We start from the raw sequence: 26,730 nt of genomic DNA on the forward strand, positions 1-26,730 counted from the left end.
TCTGACAAAATCATCACTCCTTTCCCTTAGATGACCTCCCCCTACCTAACCCTGACCCTGGGGACGGCTCTATGAGGGAAGACCACCTGGGGGAGGTGACTCTCTGGGAGACCAGATGATAGCATTAGAGAAAACCACATGCTCCCCCTTCCCTTGCAGGGATGTTTCCCAGGAGACTCTATATCCACGTCCTTTAAGTCAGTCAGAAAGCAACTTCATAATGACTGACACAAGAAAGAACAATGGAGTAATGAGGATCGTGAAGCCCGGGTGACCAATGCAGCATTCCAGTTGTTGACAAATGAGTAAGCAACCCGCGGAGTTCAAATATGGCCCGGCTGCAGCTGATTATGAGAAGGAGAGAGGAGGGCTGCAGATGCTGAACTGCTTCGCAACCCGTAAAACCGCTGAGCACCACGCTGAAGGCAAGCACTTCATGGCAGGCAATCTGAAGGTGAATCTGATACATGAGTGGAGAAACCAGGGTGCAGGCAGTGTGCTGCAGAAAGAGAGAGAGCAGCTAGGACAGCACACTGCGAGAGCTGATGCAACAAGAGTGCATCGCTTGACGGGGCACAAGCAAAGCCAGTATGCCGAAGGAGGGTAGAGCAGAGAAACACTGTAGACAAACGGTAAGCCCTGGGAAGGAAAAAGGGTTACCAGGTTGCCGGCGAGTATATTTCTCTCCAGAGAAGCAACAGAAAAACCAGTGAGGCTAAAAGGAACAAGTGGGTTACTGGGTGGTCAAATAAACTAAATCTCTCCTTGAGAATGCAGCGCAAGGGAAACAGCACCATTACCAAAGAAGTGAGAGTATTAGAAAAGCAAGTTATTCCTGGATTATTTACCCCCAAGCTGAGAGACTTGTATAGTTAATTCCTGGCAAATAAGTATACCAGGTGAAGTTAAGTATCTTTATAACAAAGTGTTTGCATAACAAAGCAGGTGAAGGTAAGTATCTGTATAGCAAAGCTTTTGTATAACAAAGAATGTTTGTATAAAACAAAGTCCTGGCAAACAAGTATACCAAGTTAAGTATCTGCATAGCAAAGTGTTGTGTATCAAAGTCCTGACAGGAAAGTATACTAGGTGAAGTTAAGTATTTGTATAACAAAGTCCTGGCGGGAGACTATACCAGGTGAAGATTGATGTTTATATAATACATTCCTGGTAGGAAAGTGCACCAGGTGAAGTGAAAGTTAGGCATTTGTGTGACAAGTCCTGGTGGGAGATTATCCCAGGTGAAGACCAACTATCTATTGTACAGAACTTTAGGGAAGGCCAACGCCATTAAATTAATGAACTATTGTAAAATTGTAAAGAGAGAAAGATAGTTCTTAGGAAGAGACATACCCTTCCAATTTGCAACATGTTAAAGGGAAAGAGAAAGCTTGGAGAAGGGAGCTGAAACCCCAAGAGAAATAAATAAAGCAAGGGGAGAGAGTAGTCCTCTTGGAGCCTGAATATTCATTTGACGTGGTGAAACTTGATACAAGTAATCTGGGGAAGGAAGCTGATCCCTGGAACTGTGAACATTGTTCATTGGAATCCTTTTTGTTGAATTGGAGCTTTTGTGTTGAACACTTGGAAAACTTTAGAGTCAATACCCTTAAACCTTGGAGTTTGAAATACAGACACAGGACAGACCTTTTGTTTGACCATCTTGAAATTGGACAGATTCATTCGTTTTGGTTGAGGTAGGATAATTCCTCATAGATCAGGGATAGTGAGGAATTTTTCAACCCCCATTTTTGTTAATAAAAGTTTGTAACCACAAACGTCTCTCATCTGTGTCCGCATCTCATTCCTGGCTCATCACACCCAACTGTCCTGGTGAACCTTCACTCTATTTCCCTCTTACCCCATTATTTTAGTCCTTGAGCAGGAATTCTGCAACCAGATCACTGAGTACTTTGAGAGTAATGGCCTTGGAAAGCCACTTTAATCTGGCGTCTGTAGTAAACACTCCACTGATACTGCGTTCATTCATATCTCCAACCTTCTCTCAGAAACTCACCATTCCAAACTCTCTTAAAAGCACATACCTTTGAGCCACTCTCCCACTTTTAACACTGTAAATCACTCTTCTTTCCTCCCCCCAACCCAGGACCATGGGTTTTGCAAATCTGCTCTCACCTGGATGGACTCCTACTTGGAAGGTCGATCCTTTAAAATCTCCTGTAACTTGCAAACTCTGACCCCACCCATCTCACTATCGACATCCTCCAAGGATCTGTCCATATACCTCTGTTCTTCACCCTCTATACATCTGCCCTCAGTAGACTTATCTTGTCCTTTGGCTTTCAGTATCACATCTTTGCTGACAATGCTCAAATCTTTTTCTCCTTTCGCTTCTTTACCTCAGCCACTTTGGAATGGTTTACCAGCTGTCTCACTGTAGTCCATCACAGGGTGGCTCTCTGATGCCTTATGCTGAGCTCTTTGAAAACAGAAGTAATCTTTCTCTTCGGTTCCAACGTCTACTATCTCCTTTCTGCCTGACCTTCTTGCGCCCTCGCCCGAGGCTTGCAACCTTGAGGACCTCTACCTTGCAACAATTCATCACAAATACTGTCTCTGTTGCTAGCATTAACCATCACAAGATTCTGACCATTTGTCCATTACTAACTCACCACTCTATGAAAACTCTAATCTCCAACCACATGCTCAACAAGCTCAGATACTGCTCATGCCTACTCATTAACCTTCCTCTCTATTCCTTCCCTCAACTAGACACAGTCCTCACTTTCGCTACTTACATGCTATGCATGCTACAGGTTCTATGTGAAAATGTACCCAGAAAAATGTAGTCACGTGAAAATGTAGTCAACAAAAAGTCAATTTAAAAAATGGAGTCATTCAGTACAAGCAATGCAAAGTGTGAACATTCTGCCAGTAATAAGGTTGCCTAAAAAGCTGTATACACAGAGGTACAAGACTGTAACCCTAAATATGGCCCAAACCTCTGACAAAACCTCCACAATCACCCTAACTTCATTCCTAAACCTTCCCCGAACCCTAATTATAACCCTTATTCTACCCTGACCTCTTACAGAACACAAAATAAATAGAAAATGAACAGTGAACCCATCTCCATCTCCAACCCCATCACCAGCTTGTCACAAATTACTTAACCCCCCCAACGCAAACCCTTGCTCTAATACTCATCTTAGCCTTACTCTAACTGCAGCTCTACCATTTGCCCTAATGTTTACTTTACCCTAACCACTAGGTTGATCTTAACCGCTATCCTACACCAACATCACCTGTCCCCGCCAACTTCCCTATCCCTTTCTTTACCACTTACCCAAACCCAAACCATTACTCCCTTAGCCCTAGCCTTACAATAACCCCTACCCTTACACTAACCATGACACTTAATCCACCCTAACGACTAATCAAACCACAACTTCTTTACTATAGCCCCTTTCCTTACCACAGCCCCTATCCTAACCCTAAACCAGGCAATCACAAGCCCACTACACCCTCCTTAACCCTAACCACAACCCAATTAGTACTACATTTGTGGCTACTTTTCAGCTGCATTTTTTGGCTACCTTTTGCTTGGTAACTTTTTCCCATCAAAGGTATTTATACGACAACATTTTCACTGACTAAATTTGTGTTGGTTGCAATTTCACTGTATACCATTCTACCCAGATCCTCCCTCACTTTGAACTACTAACATGTGGGTTGGCTCTCCATGAACAACCACTCCGTTTCCAAGTTCTTCTAGTCTACAAAGCTATCAATGCTCTTGCTCATGCCCCCCCCTGTACCTTCTCTCACCTCTGCTCTTTCTCCCTACTCAACCATTGGAACTTGCTGCCCATTAGAATAAAGGTCAGCCCAACTGTTGATCTCTATAAAACTCAGCTTAAACTTCTCCAACTTGGAACAGAGAGAAATCTCAAGGAAGCCTTGGTGTGGCTTCAACATGTAGAGATTTGCAATCCTGGGAGCCACTGTGGTATCCAATGCAGTGCCCCCAATCTGGTGGTTACGCCCACCATGAAGAAAGATTTCTTTCAGAGATCTCTCTGCAAATGTCCTTAATGCTTCAAGACGATGTTCAGCGTTTAACAATTCCACCACTCTTCTTGTGGGTTCATGCTACGGTATCTTTCTGTATAGTGACTCGATTCCCATAGTCACCAAGACAGTATGAGCTGAGTCTAGTTCCTAATTATTTACTTTTCAGAAGACATGTGTTGTGTCTTTAATATGGGGAGCATCTGTGTATTCATTTTAGGACTGTATAGGCATGTTCCTATAATTCATGGAACTCGCTTCATTTGCTGACAGATGCCTCCCCATCACTACCTTGAGTATCCCTGACATCACCAGGAGCCACCATAGGATACAATGCCAATACTAATTGTCTAGCTCTTCTTGCAGCAATTGCATAATTTAAGGGTAACTAGGCAGAGTGTTCAGGAATGATGTTCAGTTCACCTTGATCATATCTCTCAGCCATACAACGACATATCAAGTACTGTAATACCTCCCCATAACTGGAATGCTTGCATGGTCAGAAATTCCCCATAAACAAATAAGTCAATAAAGATTTATTTTACCTATAATCCTAGTGTCATGCCCTATGGAGTATCTCACAACTCCTTCCTGACGACGGAAGCCGAATGGTAGTCGAACCTCCCACCTTGGTTGGCACGGGTTCGTGATTCTTAGATAACAGATAACCTTGAGGCAGCCAATGGGGGGAAGAGAGTTAGGGAGGGGTTGTGCATAGGGAAGGGGTGATTAGAGAAACTGGATAGATGGTTAGGGGAACTTGTTTTTGGATAGGTCTTGGGGGTTGAGGGAACAGACGTACAACACATGAACCTTGCAGGTCCATATTATGCTGAGGCCCTTTGCACTTTTACAAAATTACTCGCTTCTCCATAGGAAGTGCTTGACGTACTGAACCTTCACCCTAATGTGCCCCTTCTTATTTTAGGAACGCCAAACACCTGTGGGCACACTCCTACACTGCTATAGTTTCCAGCCTATACCTTAAGCAGTGCACAGCAACAAACAGTAGCACATTAAGCAGCCACATTAAATGCATCGTAGCATTTGACAATTTCGACATTAAAGCTACAAAAGTTGCCTGAGAACCTTGCAGAACACACAGGATGACATTCCTGAGGCTGTGCTGCTCGCACTATGAGCGTCTTTCATGGCAATGGAATCCAGTGTATATGTAGCAACAAACAGCGTAAGCGCAGCCACAAAGACACGTGCATAATTAAGCATTCAGCATTCCTTTCCGTAATGCGTTTTCATTCCATGTGCGCGTTAGCATTTTGTTCCTTAAATTTTACATTTACTCTCACATCGTTCCTCACAATGCCCCAAACAACTAGTGTTCACTTAACTGATGCCTGCGGGGTCCTTCCGGCACCACCCCAGACACAGTACAGCGAGCATTGTAGTCACTGCATCTGTTATCTCGCTCACCGGACATGAACGCCAGCATGCGCAGCGGGTGAACAAGAAGAAGGGAGCCGACTCTCCATATCTCCCGCCTAGTTGCTGCCACACAACCGGCTCCTTTGCCTTCACTCGAACCTTGCTCCTGCCTCCTCCGACCCGTGCCTGCATCCACCAAAATCATCAGCAAGCGGCACGGACCTGGGAGGAGCTTATCAAGGCCCCGACAACTTTGCGTGCATTACACATGCACTCCAGGCACCAAGCATCATGGGAGTTGTAGTTCAAAGCAGTCCGGGGTCCCAAAACATCACACCTCAAGGGTTTATTAGCCTGTGAGTTGTGAATCCGGCCGCAACACTCGCCATGCCACACCCCAGCTCCCCATTTCCTCACACCTAGTCAATATGTGAAACGATCCCTCTGTGAATGCGGGGAAGACCTACACTTTGTGCGGCAACATATTTTTGTCAGATAGTCTACCAATTGTAGTAGGGCCAGCTAATCTGTTCCAACCAGTCTTCGTTAGAAAGATTGCATCCCTTTTTCTTGTATCAATGCAATAGCTGCTAATAAACACAGTCTTCCGCACAGCTGGGGCCCTCATCATCATCTTTTCTATGTTAATAGCCGAGTGATCTGTACACTCACTATATCAGAATGAAGGTTCAATGTGATAGCCAGTACTTCTCAGAGTCCAGGATCACCATAACCCCAGTCTATCAGTCTCATACAGTAAAATCATCAAAGTACAATTTGATCATTAGGTTACCCCCACCCATACCAAGCTCATCAATAGTCAATAGAATTTTGTCGCACATATACTGAATTTTCTTGAGAGAGAGACCAAGACACAGAACCGTGAGTTTGATCTCACCTAAAGCCGCAAGAGAAGTTATCTTGTGGACTTATCCACCATCAGAGTGAGCCAGATAAATAGAAACAGAATACCATATGAGGATAACTGCATAATATGGTCTACATAATCTACTTCTGGACACTAATGAAACAGGTGACATTGATTGTCTTCTTAATCATTCCATTGATATTTGAAGCACTCTGAATATTCTTAAATGTTGAACATTCGCTACTGATGAAGGTAATGCCCGAAACGCATTGAGCTTGTTTATATGTTGTTTGTATAAATTAAAATATTATGTTATATCTAGACTACAATTCATCTCTCTATAAATGAATATTTAGTTCCTTAAGCTTCCTTAGTTTTCACTGAGAATCACTATTAATGGTGTACAGGGGACGGGTGTGTCCATTACTCTAGGACACTGTATTGATCAGTTTATTAGTCCTCACATTCATTGCCAGTCTATTATTCACTAATTCAACCAGGGACATAAAATAGGAACCATAGTTCCTCCCGGTTATCACCTCAAAAATATATCTCCATTCTACAGAATCAAATGCATTTTCATCCGGCTGGCAAAACAGAATTGGCAAAATTCACCAACAAATGTGTTCCACTGGCTGAGGGATTATCCTGCTCTGATGCACTTTTGGCATTTTTTTGGGGCCTCGAACATTTCATTTTTTGACGAAATTTCCGTTTTTGTGTGGCCCTGAAACACACAAAATAACCAAGATTTCAGAGAAAACACCATTTAAAGGGGTGAAAGGCCCTTACCCACCTAAAAGATATTTTTTTCAAAAAACAACATCGTGGGTAGGAAAAGACCCCAATGGTCAATTCCGCTTCACGGGCGAAATTGATGCGTTTGGTGGAATTTTCCAGTAATCCGCAAATTTTCCCATGGAACGGAATTAGCCATTCTCGCCCACGCCTACTCTGGGTTCACCTATTACTTTTACTATTACTATTACTATTACTATTACTATTATTATTATTACTTGTTGTAGTTTATAGGTTGTCGACCTCTGCGGAATAAAGCTGGCTAGATCCGACAGGATAAGCTGAAGGCATCAGGTGCATTGACCTATCTGTTAATTACTTTGTTGAGTATTTTATTACTTAATTGAATTAGGGAAAGCAGTAAATATGATGTGCAGCTATTGTGAGGTTCCCCTGGTTTCCTAAGCACTGAGATTAATGCTTTGAGGGTTGAGGAAAGGAGGACACCTTTTCCTAATGATTCAGTATATCTGTCAAGCAGATGGGAGCCATCAAATATAGGTAGGCTTCATTGCATTCTGCTGACAATCCATCAATTCTAGGCTTTTTACCTAGAGGCAGATCTTCAAAAATCTTCTTCATTTGATTTGTAGTTATAGGGGTATTTTGAGCATCTCTCTTCTCCCCGTCAATCTAAGCTATAATTATCTAGCGAACACTTGGCATCCACAGCACCTAAAACACTTCTAGAAAAATCTGTATTGGTTAACTGACTCCAAAATATTGCACTGATTTCCTCTTAAGTGACAAACAGCTCAATGTTCTCTTTCTTAATATATGGAATATATTATGGGTCCATCTCTGCCATAAATAGCCACAATAACCTATCATATCATATCGCCCATGCAGGTCTTTTTCACCCTGTCCATGCATTCTGGTGGGTACCTTCTGCCCTATACATTTCCTTCTCAATTCTCCAGGTCACAAACCTTCTTCTAAACTCAAATTGATGTCTGCAGGTACTTTATCGTAGTCAGTACTATCCATCTGCTGTTCCAGGGCACTAATTTCCATTTCAATTCTTTTGAGTGAGGTTCTTCTATCCTGTTGGACACTGATCTGTAGATTTCACAAGCAAATACCTTGAAGGTTTGCCAAAATAGTGTTCTAGAACTGGCATTTTCCGAATTGACCTAAAAAATGAAATTACAAAGATGTCAGACTGTGCCACACCCATGGTGGCCATTGAGGGTGAACTGTGTTTGTAGTTGTCTATATCCTTGAGGGCTGTCTGTATTAGGTTGATACAACTTTGCATGCAGTACAATGTAAAATCCTGCTGTGGAGCAATGCATGCCCACAGTGCACTGACAGTGGCTCTGAACTCAAGTAAACCTCCAGATATGGTTACTGGGTGGCTTTGGGGCTTTGCTGAAATGGTGTCTTCTACTCACACAATAGATTCAGTCAAACAAATGTAAATATTATATTCATATGATATCTTGGTTAGCCGTTTACCCTTGAACAACCTCATCCTTTACTTACATTGTGACGTTAGAAGATGAATAAACCACAGTATAGGGGAAAGGTTAGTCAGAGCGTAGGAAGGGTCTGACTCTGAGCGACAAGCGGTAACAGTAAGTAGTAAACCCTCGATGCAGCAGCATGCACTGAAGAGTAAAACATGAATTGCTGCCCCTCTAGAGGCAGCACATGCCAACGATCCATCAATCCTGTAGTTCACGCTGCTCCAAAACATGCTTAGCAGATTTACTGAGTAGCCGGGATGATTGTTTTGATCAATACATTTGTAGATGTATAACTGTATTGAAGTCTCCACCCTAGATCAGCATATAATCAATAACCCCTGTGAACTTTACACATTGATGCACAATGAAACTCAGGCGTACCAGTTTAGGTGCATACAAACAGACAAAGGCTAACTTGAGACTCTCCAGTGTACCAGCCACAAGCAGGAATCTAATATGTTGCTGCTCCTGGTTGTATGTAGTTGAATGTTAAGAGCTTGCAGATTAAAATCATAATGCCCCTCGAAAAGCAAGGAAAGTATCTGAGAACCCCCTTGTTCTTGCTAAAGTCACATGCTCACTCTCTAACAGGTGAGTTTCCTGCAGCAAGTCCATGTTGCCTTTGTGTCTATTGAGGAATAGCATTACTTTCCTAGTCTTGATTCAGTTATTGAGCCCTCCCAAGTAAAATCTCAATAAATTACATTTCACACCTATGTTCCACCCACCCCAGTTGACATTCTGGCATTGGCAGCTTAGAATTGATAAGCATTAACCCTCTCGTGTGCACTCTCTGCAGCAACATGTCACCCATTTTGCTAATCCATAAAAAATAGCCCCCCCATCCACTTTCACAAGACAAAGAAACCTGCTTGCCAACAGACCAATGTCCCATTTTCAAATACACAGGATTTAACCCAATCAAAGAGTAACCCTTCATGGAACTCCTCAGTGGAATCCGCTTTAGGGCAAATCTGGCATCTTGCCACTAAACAAAGAACCGCTACAAGATACCATGCAAGAGCCTGTACACTAGCATATCCTAGAACACCATTCATGATAAACATCAATGAACGCCTGTTGTCAGCAGGAGACCCCTGTGATCAAACTAAGAGACTCCAACACAGCACCTATCGCAGCCTCTATCAATAGTGGACCCTATAGGGTTCTTCTGTACCATGTCATTCTTTTTTAATGTTGTGGTTGTCCTACGTTCCCAACAAATTCCAAAGCATCTTCATGAGTAGCAAAGAAGTAGTCTCTCTACTTATGAACCACCTACGGGTTTGGTCTGGTATAACATTCAGTAGGACAAGTGACATTCACTAACAGTTTTTTCACTTTGACGAATGACATTCTGGCCTTCCCGACATCTACCGCATAGTCAGGGAAAACCAGGATCATCACATCCTGGTAAGATAAGTTTCTGTTTTTCTGGCCAGTCGCTACTCAGTCAACTGTCCGGCTATTATAGGCCTCGGTTCACTCCTGTAACTGTTTTATGCAGCAGGCATGTGTGCACTCTCTACACGCTACACTTTAAACTTCTTTAGGAATTCTAATGGATCAAACCGCTCCGACAGCATTTTTGTATCTTATTCCCTGCTTCCAATTTGACCTATTCAAGAAGGCCAATAATGTAAATACGCTTACACAGCTCTTCTAAGTCTTTTTTCTTAGCCTGCACCATATTCATGATCCCGTCAACTTGTTTTTTGCCATTGAAGGCGGTGTTTATTTATTTATCTATTTATCTATTTAGTGTTAGTCTATCGTTTTAGTAGGATCTTCCACTTTAGAAATTCTTTGCTCCACTTGTGTGGTGAACCTCAAGACTTTGAAGCACACAATCCACCTTTGAAGCTCACAAGTCTAGTTTTGCATCATTTCCCCCAATACCTCTAAAAGATGTCCTTCAACTCAGCCAGGGTTGCAGAGTCGGCTGCAGTCTTTTTCTGGCTTTCATGCTAGGCTGTGCCCATCAGTATTCTGAGAGGGGGAGGAAAACAGCTCAACTTGAGTTCTGGACCCAACAGCATTGTGGTAAGAAAAATTGGTCCTTTTGGTTCACCAAGCTTGGGATGTCTTTTAGGTATTTCAATTGCCTTTGGGTTTCCATGCATTCAGGGGTTTATGCAAAACACTGTATTATTGTGATTAGCCCATAGCAAACAGTGTATGCACTCCATGGGGCATTGTAGTGCCGCTGGTCCAAATAAAAGCATCCTAAGTTACCCAGCCAAGCCTGAAATAAGCAGACGATTGCTTATCATAGCAACGGGCAAGTGGAAACATAATTCCAGAGTGTAAGGTGGACCATCAGCAGCAGTGCATTACCTCCTTGTGAAGCACCTGGAAAGTTCTCTTTTTGGTGCATCACTGGCAAGAGTAGGAACCCAGGACATGCCTGCAAATACCAGTATCAACTGGATCCCATGTGCGGGCAACAAAGTTTCCTTTCTGTACAAAGAAAACATTAAAAACACGAAACCTAGCAATACTTTGTGTGCTTAAATTTAGAATCTATATGTATTCAAGTGTCTGCAATCGAATTATGGTAAAGTTGTAATCCACAGAGGAAGAGTACTTTTTGAGATGCAAATAACCTATGGTGCCGCTCTAAAAAACGACACAAAACATATAGGCCTGACTCAGAATTCTTTTGGAAAGTTTTGAGAAGTTCTGTCCAGGAGGTGCAATGCTATGGAGGGAGGGTCCCAAATGATGCATTTTTCCATGTACTACACAAAGGGCCAGACAGATTTCCACCAATTCCGCTTGTGAAGTTGGTGTTTTGGACAAATCGTGATCTTCTCTTGGTTTGGTGAAAATCCATCCAACGGTTTAATTAAAAAAATCCCAACAAGTGGGTGGAAATGGCGCTAAGCAATTTTGAGATATTGCAGGCCCATGGACTAGTATGTGGATCAACATGGCGCTAAGATTTTTTGATCATGACCATGGACTAATATGCGCACTTGCATAGCAGTAATGCAGAATTCGACCGGGGGTGGAAGAAGAGCAATTTGATTGGCCACAGATGGTCTGAAAATGTTTGAGTTGCCTGCCTTCACGGTCCACTAACTCCCTGTGGATTCCTTGCTGTGACTGCAAACCATGGCAGCATCAGGGATTTTGTATTGAAGTTGCAGCGGTGCTTATGCCATATGGAAACCCCACATTTCCAACTGGTTTCCAAAGGGAAAATATATACTGTTTGGGATCCGAAGCCTCAGATCTGGATTCAGAGAACTCATGAATTCAACAGTGAAATTGTGTGGCCTTTGTGAGTGTTTGGGGTGTCCAAAGCACACACAGAGAGCATTTTGGTTTTGCTTTTGGAGCTTGGGTAAGGCAATGCCCAGGGATATACTAGGGTGTATCATAAAAAAAACAGAATCAACATTGTAAAGTACAGTTATGGTATCCTTCTGTAGTGCAAACCTTTGAAAATCACTCATACACACTTTATTTGAAGAGATGTTGTAGTTAACCTTCTGTTATAAAACACCCTCGCAATTCAGTGAAAAAATCATGTTAAAATGGCGTTATTGTTGCAACGCGAAACCTAAACAATCACAGATAATTGCTATTTATTCTCAACAAAGCAACCAAAGCAGGTCCCTTGCCATGCACTGCATATGACATCACACATGACATTGGAAGTGACAGCTAACCAGAGTTCCCACATGAGTGCAACATCTATGATATCTGCTCTAGAGCCTCTGAGTGTCTTTATCTACCTGGGTTGTAAAAAAGTTAGTTTTAGATTCTGGCTGCAAACTAGTTCTGATACATTTGTATAGTGCCAATCGGACTCTCTGACAGAAAGTTGCTGCAGGGTTTATTGTTTTCTTTGAATGCCTTTGGGAGGATGAGAGCGCAAATGACTGTAAGATTATAATCGGCAGAGACGTCAATGCAAGGCTGCTATGACTGAGTCGAGAAGAGATGAATGAGCCCTCTGGTTGTTGATGCACATATAAGAACTGGGGGCAGGGCCTTAAAGGGTGAGTGTATACCCGACACTCCTGGGACATACACTTTTAAATGCGGAAGCAGTAGATGTACCATAATTGACTAATATATGGTCCGCACTAACGAGTGGCATTATGTGGTAGTCATTGGGTTGAGTGATCACAATCCTCTTATATTAACTCTACTATAGAGATCAAAGCAGTTATTCATCATGGCAGATCTAATGCCGGCACTGCCGCTAATAACAGACATGTACTTAAATAGGGTATTACTAGGTTTAGAAACTGTTGGCCGACATTTAAGGAGATTGTCGATATACAACAGAGAGAATTGCTAATCCGACAGGTGAATTTAATCACACCCAGGTTCCAATTGAATTCTCCCACAGGTGTAATTATTTCCCTGTTCAAAGTATGCAGCTCGCTGCACTCACAGTCCCCCCAGTGGACTGGTCAGGTTCGATAGGAAGTGCAGTGATGCTAAAACTGACATTTTAGCCAGTTTAAAAAACACGCTAAGAATCCTGAGATTTCGGAAAGACGTCAAGATTACAAAAATGCTATCAGGTGGGGAAACAGAACATTATGGCTAAAGCCTGGGATAACCTCAAAGAGGCACTTAGTGCCAGAGACTTTTCAAAATTTTGGAGACTAGTGGCAGAAGGTACAACAGAACCCAATCTGGCAGGTGATCGAAATGGTAGTTTTCCAGCCCTATAAAGAGGGGGGAAAGATGATAACTGTGGCCCTGGACCTATTGTAGCAGACCTACTGATCACGCCCCCAATAACTCCTCTCCTGCTCTTATATTAAATCAGAGGGAAGCACTGACCACTCTAAGAAATCCCTCTAATATTAAGAGCCCTTGACTGGATCTCTGTCCCTTGAATGTGTACATTTTTGTTCCCCCGCCAACAGCGGACTGTTCAACACAACATGTAGGGACCTGGTTATCCATTTTGATGCCAATTGTTAAGAGGGGTGATCATGTTAATCTGTCTGGCTACCATCCTATTTCATTGTTACATGCAGTCTGCAAATTGTTTGGGAGACTTTGGTTTTCAAGAGTTTTCAGCTGGTCAAAGATATATTACTCAATCTCTCTGATTCAATTTGGGTTTCCTGAAGGTCTGGGGACCACGGACCAGACCTTGAATCTGTTCATTTTAGTTAGCAAGTATATCTGGATACAAATCATTGATGTTCTTAGCATTTAGAGATTTGGCTAGCGCATTAGACTGCGTGAATCAGGGCTTATTATAGGTGAAGCTAACAGAAAAGGAATTTATACACAACCTTTGCTGAGGGTCCTCCAAACAGATTTGCAAGTGTCCATAAGTTATGGGCCTGAAAGGAAACTGTCTCCCCCATTTTGATTTGAAATGAGAGGGTCGGCAAGGTTGCTTGCTAGCCCCCCTCCTCTTCAATCTTTATGTTAACAATCTCAAGGGTGAATTTAGTTGTGTACAAGATTGTCCCATCCTCTCTGGGCTCTGTTATCCAGTGCTACTATATGTAGATGACACAGTGTTGTGTGCCCGGGAACATTGGGCATTGAGAAGATTGGTGGGCATCTTTGCCTCTTTTATGAAGGCAAGATATTTGTCCACAAACACTAAATTCAAGGTGATAAGGGATCTGTAAAGGACCTAATTACGGCATATTTTTTAAAAGGCTAAATTGGAAGGGGTTCAACTTTGCTGCTTTTTGACATTTCCTTTTCAAAAACACTTGGGTGGAGAAAGCACATCACAAACCAAGCAGTTTGGATGAGGTAGCCCAACGGGGCATTGCTACACTTTCCCCAAAATACTCGGTGGAGGCCGATAACAGCAATATTGAGATTGTACAGAGAAAAGTCTAGTGGAATGGACACCTATGGTGCAGGCATATAGAGATATAGTAATGTCCAGTTACTTGCTAATGCAGAAAATGCCTTCATACGTAGGGTATTAAGAGTCCCACAGAGTGCACAGATTTATTCTGTCCATGCTAAATTGGGGGTGCTGTATGTAATTGATTATATTAAACATAGGCCCTTAATGCTTTGGTGTTCCATTCAGAAGAATCCGGCAGCGTACCCAACGTGTGGGTTAAACACTGACCTTCTTGGCAGTGCAGTAGTGGTGAGAGTAGACTGGTTATGGTATGTCAAGGAAGAACTAAGTCACATTGGTCTGAAATCATGGTTTCACGACACAAACCATACAGGTTCAAATTGGAAGTCAATGCTGAAGGAATGTAACTTCATAGCCTGATCTCTCTTAAAGAGGATTGCGAGGTGTGAAAATCAATGGTACGCGCATACATTCCCATCGAACTAACTCCTTCAGCAGATTTTTATCTGTATTGGATAAGAAATTGGTACCCTCGCTCACTTGTTAAGAAATTTAGGTTAGGTGTGTTCCAAAACAAGCCCCTTACCAGTAAGTGGAAAGACACACCGCCTAATGACGATACATGCACATGTGGATCTGGTGCAATTGAAGATTTAATGCACTTCATGCTCTTTTGTCCTGTGTATTTACTGGTACTACGCACAATGCACTTTAGGCATTGTGGCCCTGCTCTGACCTTTGTAGCTAGGTGTAATACTCCATTTATGTGCTCGTCTGTGGCAAACGTTTTAGTGAATGGTTTTAGAATAAGAGAAAGATCTGAAATCCAACAAGTGGAAAACTGATATTGATTTGAACGTATTTAATCTTTATGTTCTGTACATTAATTCTGCTGTTGAATCTATTTTATGGTCACTTTTATATTTATTGATATTGCTAAGAATCTTTCATGACTTACTGTGTGTTGCTTTTAAGGAACTTTTATTCGGAACTAAAGCTTACGTTACGTTACAACTTAGTTGTGAGGTGAATGGTGTGATCATGCCAGCAAAAGGTTTCAAGCGCCCCTTAAATGTATGTCATATGATCATAGAAAGCTATAGACCTTGTCTGAGCTTGTATGTAGGATTTCTTCTCTAACATGAAGCATGAAATGACAAACTCCCCCATTAAGTTATTAACTATGGGGATATGTTCCACACAGTGTTTCCAAGTGACTTCTGAAAGACAATGAAACTGTAGCTTGAGTTCTATAATATCACTTGGAACCCTGAGTTGGAATGTAGCTCTGTTTTGATAACTAACCATCTGTAATGCTGCATATGTATGCTATCCTTATTGTCCCTTTTCCAACCCCTCTGAGGTTCAAATTGACCAACATTGCAGTAGTGGGGACTGGAGGCGTGGAGAGGAAGCAAAACATGGATATCCTCCCTCCACACCCATGATTGCAATAAAATACCCTGCCAACATCACTTGTGTATTTTCTTACCCTTCCCAATGAATAGTAAGGTAAAATATACCTGGTGTCCTGTCAACTTCCCCATCTTCCTCACACAGCCACTTGTTCAACCTCCACCTTAAAAAGGAATATTGCAGTTCTGCAGTTCCTCACCTTCCTTTTTATATACCACCCACACACCTACCCCTAAACAAAAATAGGAGTTACCTGTGACCTGCTATCCTACCCCAACCTCTTTAGTTTATATGTATACCCTCTCCCCCATGAAAAAAACAAAGATTGCTTAGCATTCTACCACACACTGCCCTCTCAGTCTAGCTCCCTCAGTTAAACTAGGCCATGCATCTGACAGGTAGCATGGGCCACGGCTCCTGCACTGACAAGGGCAATGTATCCCTTGTTTCTATGAGGGGCATGGAGTTGAAAATGTTGTCCCACATTGCCAGCAGATTGTACTGTTTGGACAGCAGACTTCCTGTGCTTGCTTCGGGTCATGGAGACCCAAGAGGAAAATGCTGCTCCCCTTTGCCCTGATGCGCCCAGCATTCAATAATGAAATTCCTATTGCTCTTCTGTGACATCATAATAAGAGGATATGGCATTTTAAAACATGAATTGTCGCTGATAGCTTTCAATGGGAGCCATGCACAACAGATGAATTACATTATCTGTTGGCCGATCCCCACCACTCCTTTCCTGGGTAAACTCCTGGAAAAGCCATCTCCCAGCTTAATCTTCACACTGAATCTGTTGGTTGTCTCCATGACCATCAGTCTGGCTTCATAGTTGCCAGAAGCACGGAAACCGGTCTCCTGAACATCCGTGAAGACCTGCTCTCCAACCTTGATTCCAACACCCCCTGTGTCCTCATCTTAATTGATCTCTCTTCCGCCTTTGACACGGTCACCCATGCCATCCTGCTCAACTGCCTCCGTGATAACCTGGGTATCACCGGTCAGGCCCTGCTTGGCTGACCTCTTTCCTCTCAGATCGACCCTTCCAGGTCCAACTTGGGTCCTTCTTATCCTCTATCTCTACCTGTGGTGTTCCCCAGGGGTCTAACCTCTCTCCCTGGCTGTTCAATCAATACCTTGCACTTCTTGCCCATTGCATTGCTGCTCTCTGCCCCAACTTCCAGTGCTATGCGGATGACACTCAACTCATTTTCAGGTTACCTTCCGCCACCTCTTCTCCATCTCTCATCTTTGACTGTCTGTCTACCATCCAGGAGTGGTGTTCTACCAATGACCTTTGCCTTAATGCCAGTAAGACTGAGATTCTACTCATTGGCACACCTGCTCCCTCCTTTCCTTCTCTGGCCGGCCTCACTTGGCTCTCTTCCTGCTCCCACCTGTGAGGCTAAAATCCTTGGGGTCATCTTTGACTCCACACTCTACTTCTCTCCTCACATCTCTGATATCTCTAAGAAGTCACACTACCAGTTGCACCTCCTCAGGTATTCTTCCTTTCCTCTCCTTCCCTCAGAAGCTCAACAGCCTCTTTCTAAATCTCCCTTCCTCTACTCTCCACCCTCTGCAACTCATCCAAAACAGGACTTTGAGACTTGTCCTTTGCCTCAAGCCCAGGGATCGTATAACTCCAGGACTGAAATCTCTGCAATGGCTCCCAGTGGCTGCAATGATTAAGTTCAAAACCCTCTGCATTGTCCACAAGGCCTTCTGGGGCCTCAATACCTTCAACTCTCTCTTCCTAAAGATCTTCCTTCTCGCACTCTTTGCTCATCCACCTCCAACTGCCTGATGATCAGTCGCTTCTCCAAGCAATGAGTTAGTAGTAGATCTATTTCTTCTGCTGGGGCATCCCTCTGGAACAGCCTCCCTGCCCCTCTGAAACTTGAGGAGAAACATCTCAGGTTCCGGACGCACCTCAAGACCTTCCTCTTTGCTTCTGCTTTCTCTCCTCCTCTCCCTGCTGAACTCCTGGCTGAAACTGAAACTGCACTGGTTATCTGGCTACCCTCTGATCTCGGGCCAAGGCCCCCCTCCCTGCCAGATGCACACCTGCACTGCTGCCTTGGCACTTGGGAACTGTTCTGTATCCCTACAGCCCCCTACCAGCACTTGACACCTGATGCCTGCACTTAGCCTTGCACTTTTTATTTATTGTCTTATTTATTTGACTGTTTGTCCTATGCACTGTACTGCCCTTCCCCTTCCCTGCACACTTTTCCACCTCCCCCATCCCCTGCAGTTGCGCAATCTCAATGTCACCTGGCCTAGTAAGATTGTTGTCTCTGTCTTCCCTCTGTTCCCCCTCCCTTGCCTCGTCGCACCTTCAAACACTTGTGTATAGGCGCGTTATAAATGCCTTATCATATCATATCAATGTGTTGGGGAGAAAAGTGTGAAGGAACTAGAAGAGAAGAAGATGAAGATGTTGATTGCTTTAATATGTGCTGTGACAATGACAGGGATGTACATTGTGTATTGTGACCTATATTTGAGAATCCTGATTCAATTCTTTTATTCAAGATGAAATACGTTCTTGTGTCTAAAATTCTGAAATTTGCCACTCCGAATTAGAAATCTGTTCCCCTTTCCTGGGTTTCCAATCTGGGAGTCATTCAGGTCATAGGTGAGGGAGAACATTTAAGAAGCATCTTTTGCTTACCACCATGCTTCTTCCAGTTATAGCAATATTTGTACAGCTATTTGGTGTGCAGTAAGACATCTTTCGTCACTTTTTAAGAGGGCAAGCAAATTTGTATTTAAATTGATGATTCTGGCAGGATTTTATTCCAGTAGCAAATTTTGAAGGACTTCCTTGTTCAAATGATCTATTTTCGCTGTTTCTCTTTGGCAATTAAGTTCTCATGCCTATACAAAAAAACTACTCCTGACAATTCTTCTATCTTTTTTTTCATATAGCTCGTAGTCCTGTGCGAACTGTGCCAACTGGAGCTGCTTTTCATCGATCAACAGAAGATCTGAGAACCAGACAAAATTCTACTTATGGACGCTTACGTAGGTTTATTTTATCCTGACCAAATTTGATTTAAGTTGCGCAAGTGCAGCATCATATTATATTGTTATTTCTTTTAAGAATTATTCAGTGGAAGTATATAGAGTTTTTCCAGTCACAAAGCAATAAGAATCAGCAAGGGTTTATTATTACAGTAAGCTTGACCGCACTGTGCCTCTTTGATCAATCTCTCTGGACAATATGTTGTCTCTGCTTAGTTCTGCAAAAATGTGATTTTCCTAGCTTCAGTGACTGGAACATCTGGCTTTCATTAAAGACACAGAGGCTCGCAAGTATAATTTTCAAGTATCCTAACTTCGGTATTAGGTGAAAATCTGTTTTTTTATTTTCAAAAATATTAAATACCTCTTTAGAAAGACCATTCGGAGAACCTCCCCCCATTTTATAAGTAATCCTGACAATGCGGGAGAGGGTGGAGGTGAGAGTTGGTGTGGGATAAGCTTTCCAGGGCGTCGGCGGGTGAATCCCCCCTGAAAAGTGATAATTACACATTTGATGGCTGCACAAAATCAGTCACAAAAAACTGTCTTTTTTGTGTCCAGCCTTCATAATGCTGATTACCACACGGAACCACAAATTCTGTTCACACAAAAGTAAGACGAAAACAGCAAATATGGAATTGCTTCTTATATCCTCTGAATAAAAAATGTGTGATCATCTTGTTTAATGGCTCTTCTTGACTTAGAAAACAGTTTACATTTTCATTTACTCACATACAAGTGTCCAGTAAAGTAAGCTGTCCTTCTCCAGCTGAATTAGATTCATTTAGAGGCTAGAAAAATATTGACTGTGATTTCCCATCTGGACTAGCTTGTGTCTGTCTGACAGGTATGAAGCAAAACAAGCCAATACTGAGTCTGATAAAGCAATCTTTGTTGTGAGTAGTGTGAGAAGAGTCTTCAGGAAGGGTTGCATGCCAAACGCTGACAGGAAATCAAGAGGACCAGCTGGAATGCCTAACCTGCCTTGTCCATTGAGGACCTATATGGTTGCTGTCCCTGAACTACCCCTGGGCCGGAACCCAGACAGTTAACCCTGCCTGAGGCCATGATGGTCTATGTGTTGTTGTAACTGTCAGGAGGTATTTTTCCCATGAATGGAAGGTTGATAATTGGGTGATAGTTTGAAAAGTTGCATGTGTGAAGAGTCGGTTTTTGAGAAGCAGGCATATTAAGCCTATTTTGAGAGCATAAAGGAAGGTGTCTTGTCTGAGGGATGCTGTGATTACAAGGAGAAGTGGCAGGAGTGGCTGGCATCTGATGAATTTATTTTCTGGATGGGGAGGATGTCTTCCTCGTATGTGGTTTGTCTGGTGGATCTAAGTATGTTGGCCCAAGATAGGCCTGAATTATGACCATTTGCATAGCTACTGTTGTGGGATTGGTGGAGGAGCCATTTTAGAGTGAGCTGTGTTATCAATATGAGTTCTTAATATCAATATTTTAGACATTATTTATGACACTGCATATTTCCACAAATTGTTGAACCGATGGCTTAGAGAAAGGGTTAGAGCAATATTTCCACACCTGAAAGCATTGTCTACATTTGTTTTCTGCCCTGATTATTGTTGTGTTGTTATGTGGCCATGGCTATTTCTATAGCCCCTGATGCTGCTTATTATACTGAGAGCAAGCTGTACTTTATTTTGTATCAAGGATTTTCTACCCATCAAATGGCCTGTTTGATATCTGTGCACTCCCAGGAGTACCAGAGGTGCATGGTGTTGTCTTTGTTTGCTAACCTTTAATGGTCCATGCAGTAAGTGTCAGCTACAGTGGTGTTTGTTTAAAGGTGGCGAAGAGTGAGTAGATGTAATTTGTGGGGCCAGAGTCAATTGTGAATCAGACTATATACCTCCCTGCTAGTGCCCTTCGGCCCTCTAGCTCCAACTCTCTGCAGATCAGATGCTTCTCTAAGCAGAGAGTGGGGTTAAATCTCTGTCCTCCGCAGGAGCCTCCCTTTGGAATGGTCTCCCTGCCACTCTCAGGGTTGAGCCGGAACTTGTTTAGGTCCGGAAGCTCCTCAAGACCCACCTTTTCTCTTCTTGCTTCCCTCTCCCCCTCCGCTGCTAACGCCCCGTCTGCTGCAGTGACTGGCTGTATGGTTCCCTCTGAGTTCTACAGGGCACCAGGTGCCCGCCACCCACTCCACCACAGTCTTTGCACCTAGCATGGGGACATTCACCCCTTGGACCCCATGCAATCCCTGGCACTTGCCCTCCTGGCGTCCCCTTAGCACTCACCTTCTTCCCACCCTTCACCCCTTCTTTCACCTTCACTCTCCCCTCTTATGCTGAACTTCCCCTCCCACCCTTACACTTCACGTAGACCAGCACCCGCCCCCCTCTCTCGCACTTCTTGTAACTGCACTTGCACGATCTGAATGTCTTTTGGACAAAGAGCATACATCATCACGACACACAAATTCATGCGATATAGTCGGAATGTGAGTAAACTCGGAACAGATATGCAACATGCATGGAACAGAAGTGACCCCAGTAGGCACACAATAGGCTGAAAATGCACATATGTTGACTACACTCAGAACACCAGTAAGCACAATACGTACATGCAATTCACATGGAGCATGCATGTCCCCAGCACTATGATACGTATGTTCGGTGTATGAGTAAGAACAATGGGCACAAGTTATGCGCACGGAAAAGAAGGCATACGTAGGCACACACACGCTCAATCACGCAACACAGAGAAAAGTTGAAATCAGTGGAAACACATTTTACGTTTAAGATCACTACCTGGACTTCAATGCAGCGGGGCTGTAGGACAAAGGTCCTTTTGGATGGGCCTAGGGCCTACGTAAGGGTCGGGTGTTCTTGTCCTACATCTATGGCTTAGCAAAATTGTGATGGGTTCCCATCTACTGGAGCAGAGGGAGCGCCACAAGTGAATGGACTCTGCATGAATGTCAGGCCTGCTATTCAGATTCACTTTTAACAAAGTGAAATAGTCACCAAGCACTGCTCACGTTGCCACGTCTCCCAACACAAATGGCATGCATGTACCAATACTTCATGCAGAACTTGGGCAAGTGAAAAGAGCCATAGAAAAACGTGGTGGTGAAGCAGCCCTTTTTTAATTTTCGGAGACCTCGCCCATGGTCCAGTTGTTGACCCACTGGGCTACCAAGTAGCACAATGGTTTGCAGTGAGGCTGTCTGCCGACCTAATTAAATGTCCAGTGGCTAGTGGGCCCAGGTCATGCAGACCAGGCTGAATGGCAACAATGAGCATAAGGGCGCCCCACAGGCCAACACGTTGGTCTGTGTGTGTATCCGAGGGTCGAAACCTTTATGTGGCCCACGGACCACGGACGTAGAAGTGGGCTGTGGGCCAGTAGTGGCTTCCACCCTTCTCAGTGGTGCACACCATTTTCTTTATTTTTGGGGTAATACTATAGTCCCCTGGGGCCCACCTTCCCTCCCCGTGTAGAGGGCCGCAATGTGATTTTTGTATCCAGGGTCCAGATGGATCCTGCAAAAAGTCCATGGTCTGCAAGTGCGATTCCTGTAAAACAATTAGGGAACGGTTTGGGAAGATTTGTCAAATGGGGCCAAAATCATAAGCCACCGAAAACGTACTTTTCTTATTGGAAGTCAGACTTAACCAGCACAGTTTGCAATCGTCGATCATCTATCGTGACTGAAAGACTGCAGTGACGTGAGTCCAATCAATCTGCTCTTGGTTTTTCTAGGGTACCTTAAGATGTAATCACATCCAGCAAACGCCTGTTCGATAAGATCCTTTCCTTATAGGCTGTCATGTTGCTCGTTTTTAGTGATGTGAGGAACATTCAATATGCCACAACAAACAGCATAATAGATGGGGTTGATTTTTGGATTCTGGGTTATTCTTGCCTTGAAATAATTCAAGTACATGGTCGCTATTTAGAGCTAAGTGGGGGGTTTTCAGATGGGGAGGCATCTATCAAAGCTGTAATCAACTTAACATTAGCACATTTTCAGAGAACTTGTTACAGACAATGGTCACTTGAGACGTGTTAGGAAGTATGTATCAGGCCAGTGTGAGGTCAGGCCCCAAAGTATTTTCACACACAAAGCCAGTGGCCACGTAGACTAGCTCCGATCAGTCTTTCAGAGCCACCAGACTTTCTGGAGTTTTTCCGAATCCCTGATCTGGAAGTTCATTAATGTGACTGTTGATCCAGTGGTACAAACAGGACAGTCATGACTTGACACGCGCTCAGAAGCGTTTCAATCCTGACCTCCTTCCTAAGGGTCCCCCGGGTCCTCTCGCATGGACGAAATACTACCTTCCATGTTTGGAAGGTACAGCGGCAAGTTAGGGTCAATTCTGACAGGCACGTACACAAACCAGTGCAGTGAGAATATGTGCACTACATCTTAATTAATTGAAACCAACCTGCTGGGATAGTAGTTAAAATTCCATGTTGATGTTCACAAGGAAATCAGATGTTAACACTATTCAGCAATATCATTGTTCTAATGCAATTCAAGACATAAAAGTGGTATAAAGTTTGGTAGAAACTGTATTTAATGTGGGTTAAATTTGTGTTTGAAGGTGAATTTGAACTCCCATTTCTCACCTTGAAAGTAAGTTGTTTGAGCATTGAGAGAAGTAAACTTACAGCGGGCTCTGCTAGAGGCAAAGGTGCACACCTTGGCAGGTGTAGGAGGAAATGATGTGTGTGCAGGGTCATGCTGCAAATGATAATCCCTTGCTCAGCGCTTAATGTGCAAATGTTGTCCCAAGGCAAACAGGCTGATTGCAATGCAGAGCATCTGGGTCGCATGATAAATAGACATCAGGCCTCTCCTCGGTGTGTGCCAATTTGCAAATAACATCCATTCCACGCGGTGAGAGCTTCATTCGACAGCACAGCTTTGTCCCTGGACACAGCATTACATTATGGCTGCTGTTGTGACATGGACAGTGTATGTCCTGTCCTATGTTACTTTCATTTTAATATGCTGGAGGACTCAAGCTGCATGCCCCTCATTTGTTCTCGTTCACGTTGAACATGAAAATAGCCACGAGGGAGAATGCTTTCCCCGCGGCGTATGACCTGCTGACTGCATCTTGTCATCTCTCTTGTTCTGTGCCCAGGAGGGCTCATTCCTTTAGCCCCAGCTGTTCCAGTGAGGCCCATGGTACTGTGACAGATGGCAATCGTCTAGAAGCCCTGGCTTTATTTTTTATTGCATTAATAAAATGATGCAGTTAATTCCATCTCAGAAAGGATAATCTGCCAATCAGATTCCCCTTTCATGAGCTCCATGCCAAAAGCATAATGTACACCTGTACCCTTCTGCATCAGTAGCCTCATCTGCAACATCTGCTCTCCAATGGCACACTGCAGGTTCAGAGGTCACAGGTGCCCATTTGATAGCTGTAGTGGTATCCAAGTCTCTGCGGTGCTGGGCTGCATTTAAGATATGCAGCTCTGTTCCAAAAAACCCTTATCTGAGTCTACTGTCCTGGTGACATGTTAAACCTTAAATATAAGCCATACCTGAATTAAGGTATGGTGGATGGTATTTCTCATAATTATTAACAGATTAACAGCCACATCAGATTGGTACTACATATGTCTCAGCCCTGTGAGCCCAGCTCACCTGTGAATGCATTATCTGCATTCCCACAAACCAGGCTGTCTCTGCTCTCCCTGCAAGAGTGTAGCCCTTGGGAGTTGTCTCTCTTTTTTCCTTTGTGAGGACAGGTAAGCCCAGAGAGACAGCCACTCCACAGGAAGCCGTCCTAGTAACATAATTCTCAACAGGCACAACCATTAACAAAAGGAGTAGCCTCACACCACGGTGCTGCATACCAAAAAGGGCCTTTCATTCTATTGAGTATTGAAAGGGTTAGTAGAGATAGAGGGAGATCAGACCAACTGGGGAAGGGTCTGCAATCCTGTTTTTCTCTGCCTCTTTCCTTCCTTCTTGTCCTCTCCACCTCCTGTATCACAAAGCACTTTGTGTGTGGGGTCAGAAGGAAATGTCTACTTGTTCAAAGGACAGGCATTGGACCCTCAAAGCAGGCTTTCTTTTTTACCATTTTACCAATCACCTGTAGACATTTGCTTTTAAAAAAAAAAGGGGTATCCCACTCCTGATTTGATTCACTTTTGGACAAGCACTTTGTGTATGATGTCAGAAGGCAAGGTCCACTTGTTCTAAGAACAGGGATTGGACCCCTAAATCAGATTAGGTTTAGTTCAATCTCATGTGGGCTTTTGGCCTTAAAATAAGTGATCTCCTACTCGTTATTGAATTCACTCTTGAACAATGACATGAGTAAGAATTAATTGGACCTCTGCTGGGAGAGTTGATCTTTCTAAAGTCCTTTGCCGTTGAGGAGAACACTGAATGCCCAAGACAGAGACACGCTCTGTTCCCCTAGCATCCCTGGGAACATTAGGGTGAGCTGTTGCTGGGACAAGAACAGCCACAATGGTACCCAGGATCTCATTCTGCTGAAGGAACCCTGCAGTTGTATGCCAGCCACCCTTTGTCTGGGAGCCCGAGAACAAGGACTAATCTTCCCCTTGAGTCCCTGGATTGGGATTCACAGCTTCCTAAGTTCCAAGACAGCCAGCAACCCAGTTTTCATCACCTCAAATGGTTCAAATTGCTTTCAGACCGGGTTCAACTTGTCAGGGTGATTATCCCGGGGGCCGGCAGAGCCGTCCGCGTAACTCCGGGCTGGGGAGGCCCCAACTCCTCCCGCGTCCCAGAAGGAGTATGACACACGCACACAAGGAGCAAGGCAATGACTGCTGTTTATTAGAGTAACGGCAGGGATACGCTTAGTCCGTATGCATCCGGAGAGGCTCTCATCGTTAGTGGGGCTCGCAGGCCCTTTTTACAGCAGTATGACGCGCTACTTGCGTCACCTGGGAAAAATCATCACAAAACCTATTGCCACTTTGGATTGGTTCCCCGAGTGGTAGGGTTAGTATATGTCCCCTATAGGGAGAGATATTAGTGATGGAGGACAGGTCAGGTGGTATACTTGGGCTGTCCCTAACAGTTGCTACTTTGGAATTGTTACAAGGGGACCCTTGGTGATTGGCTAGGAGTAGTGGCATCAGTAATAAGCCCCCTGTATTCTGATTGGTTCTCCCGCGATCCCCCAAGCCTGGGACCATCTCTGTTCCCAGCCCGCGGTGTACCTGACATTAGCAACAATGTGCAACTATGTGTTATTGCGGACAATGGACAGGTCTGCTTATGGGCTAGTGAGCAGGTCTTTCCCATCGCAGTAGGTGTCCATCTTTGCCGCTTCGTTGTTGCAACCTGTGTCCCAGATGTGGGACCCTGGCGGCTTCTCGTCTCGTAAGCTTGGCATCTTGTCAGTTCGGCTTGGTCACGTGTGGAGAGACCGTAGCTGGAGCGGAATTATGGGCATTAGATTTTGTATTCTGTCTCTGAGGGGTTGGCACCTGCAGGTGTAAACTTGGCGCTGGGCGTGCAGCGTGCGGGTTGCAACATCGTGGCCTTGGCTGTGGGCTCTCGTTAGGGGCTCGTTCTGCATGGTCAGCACTTGTATTTCGCTCTGGGAGGGTTTTTGTTTGCGAGGCTCCTGCCTGGGGACTCTTGCTTGCGGCCTACTTGGGCCTAGTTCCTGGGTGGCGGTACATAATCCATAGTATGGAGGTCGCGGGGCGACAGAGTGTCACAGGCAGCGTTAGATATACATGGTGGTGTCCTCATAGGGATGAGTGGTGAGAGAAGATTCAGCAAGCATGTACACAAGCTCTTCATGCGTCTTGCGTTTCTGCGATGCTGTAGAAAGGCCTGTGTGAAAAATAACAATGATGCATGTCTGTGGGTGTGACAGTCAGCTGCATCGTAGCACTGAGTATGTTCTTCGTGTAGGTTGGTGTGTGAGTGACCAGTG

The 26,730-nt window shown here is 44.0% G+C and overlaps 1 protein-coding gene across 9 annotated transcripts in view; it reads left to right on the forward strand.

Annotated features, from left to right (window-relative positions):
* SLC4A5 (solute carrier family 4 member 5) overlaps positions 1 to 26,730 on the forward strand; it is an 802,545-nt gene that overhangs the window by 339,517 nt on the left and 436,298 nt on the right. For all 9 annotated transcript variants that reach the window (XM_069617635.1, XM_069617636.1, XM_069617640.1 and 6 more), the window contains one exon: positions 18,716 to 18,811. In XM_069617635.1, coding sequence (XP_069473736.1) covers positions 18,716 to 18,811 — 96 coding nt within the window. The remainder of the gene's footprint in view (positions 1 to 18,715; positions 18,812 to 26,730) is intronic.

This window comes from Ambystoma mexicanum, chromosome 10, assembly GCF_040938575.1.
Source record: "Ambystoma mexicanum isolate Mex_15411 chromosome 10, UKY_AmexF1_1, whole genome shotgun sequence".
In the NCBI taxonomy this organism is placed as follows: domain Eukaryota; kingdom Metazoa; phylum Chordata; class Amphibia; order Caudata; family Ambystomatidae; genus Ambystoma; species Ambystoma mexicanum.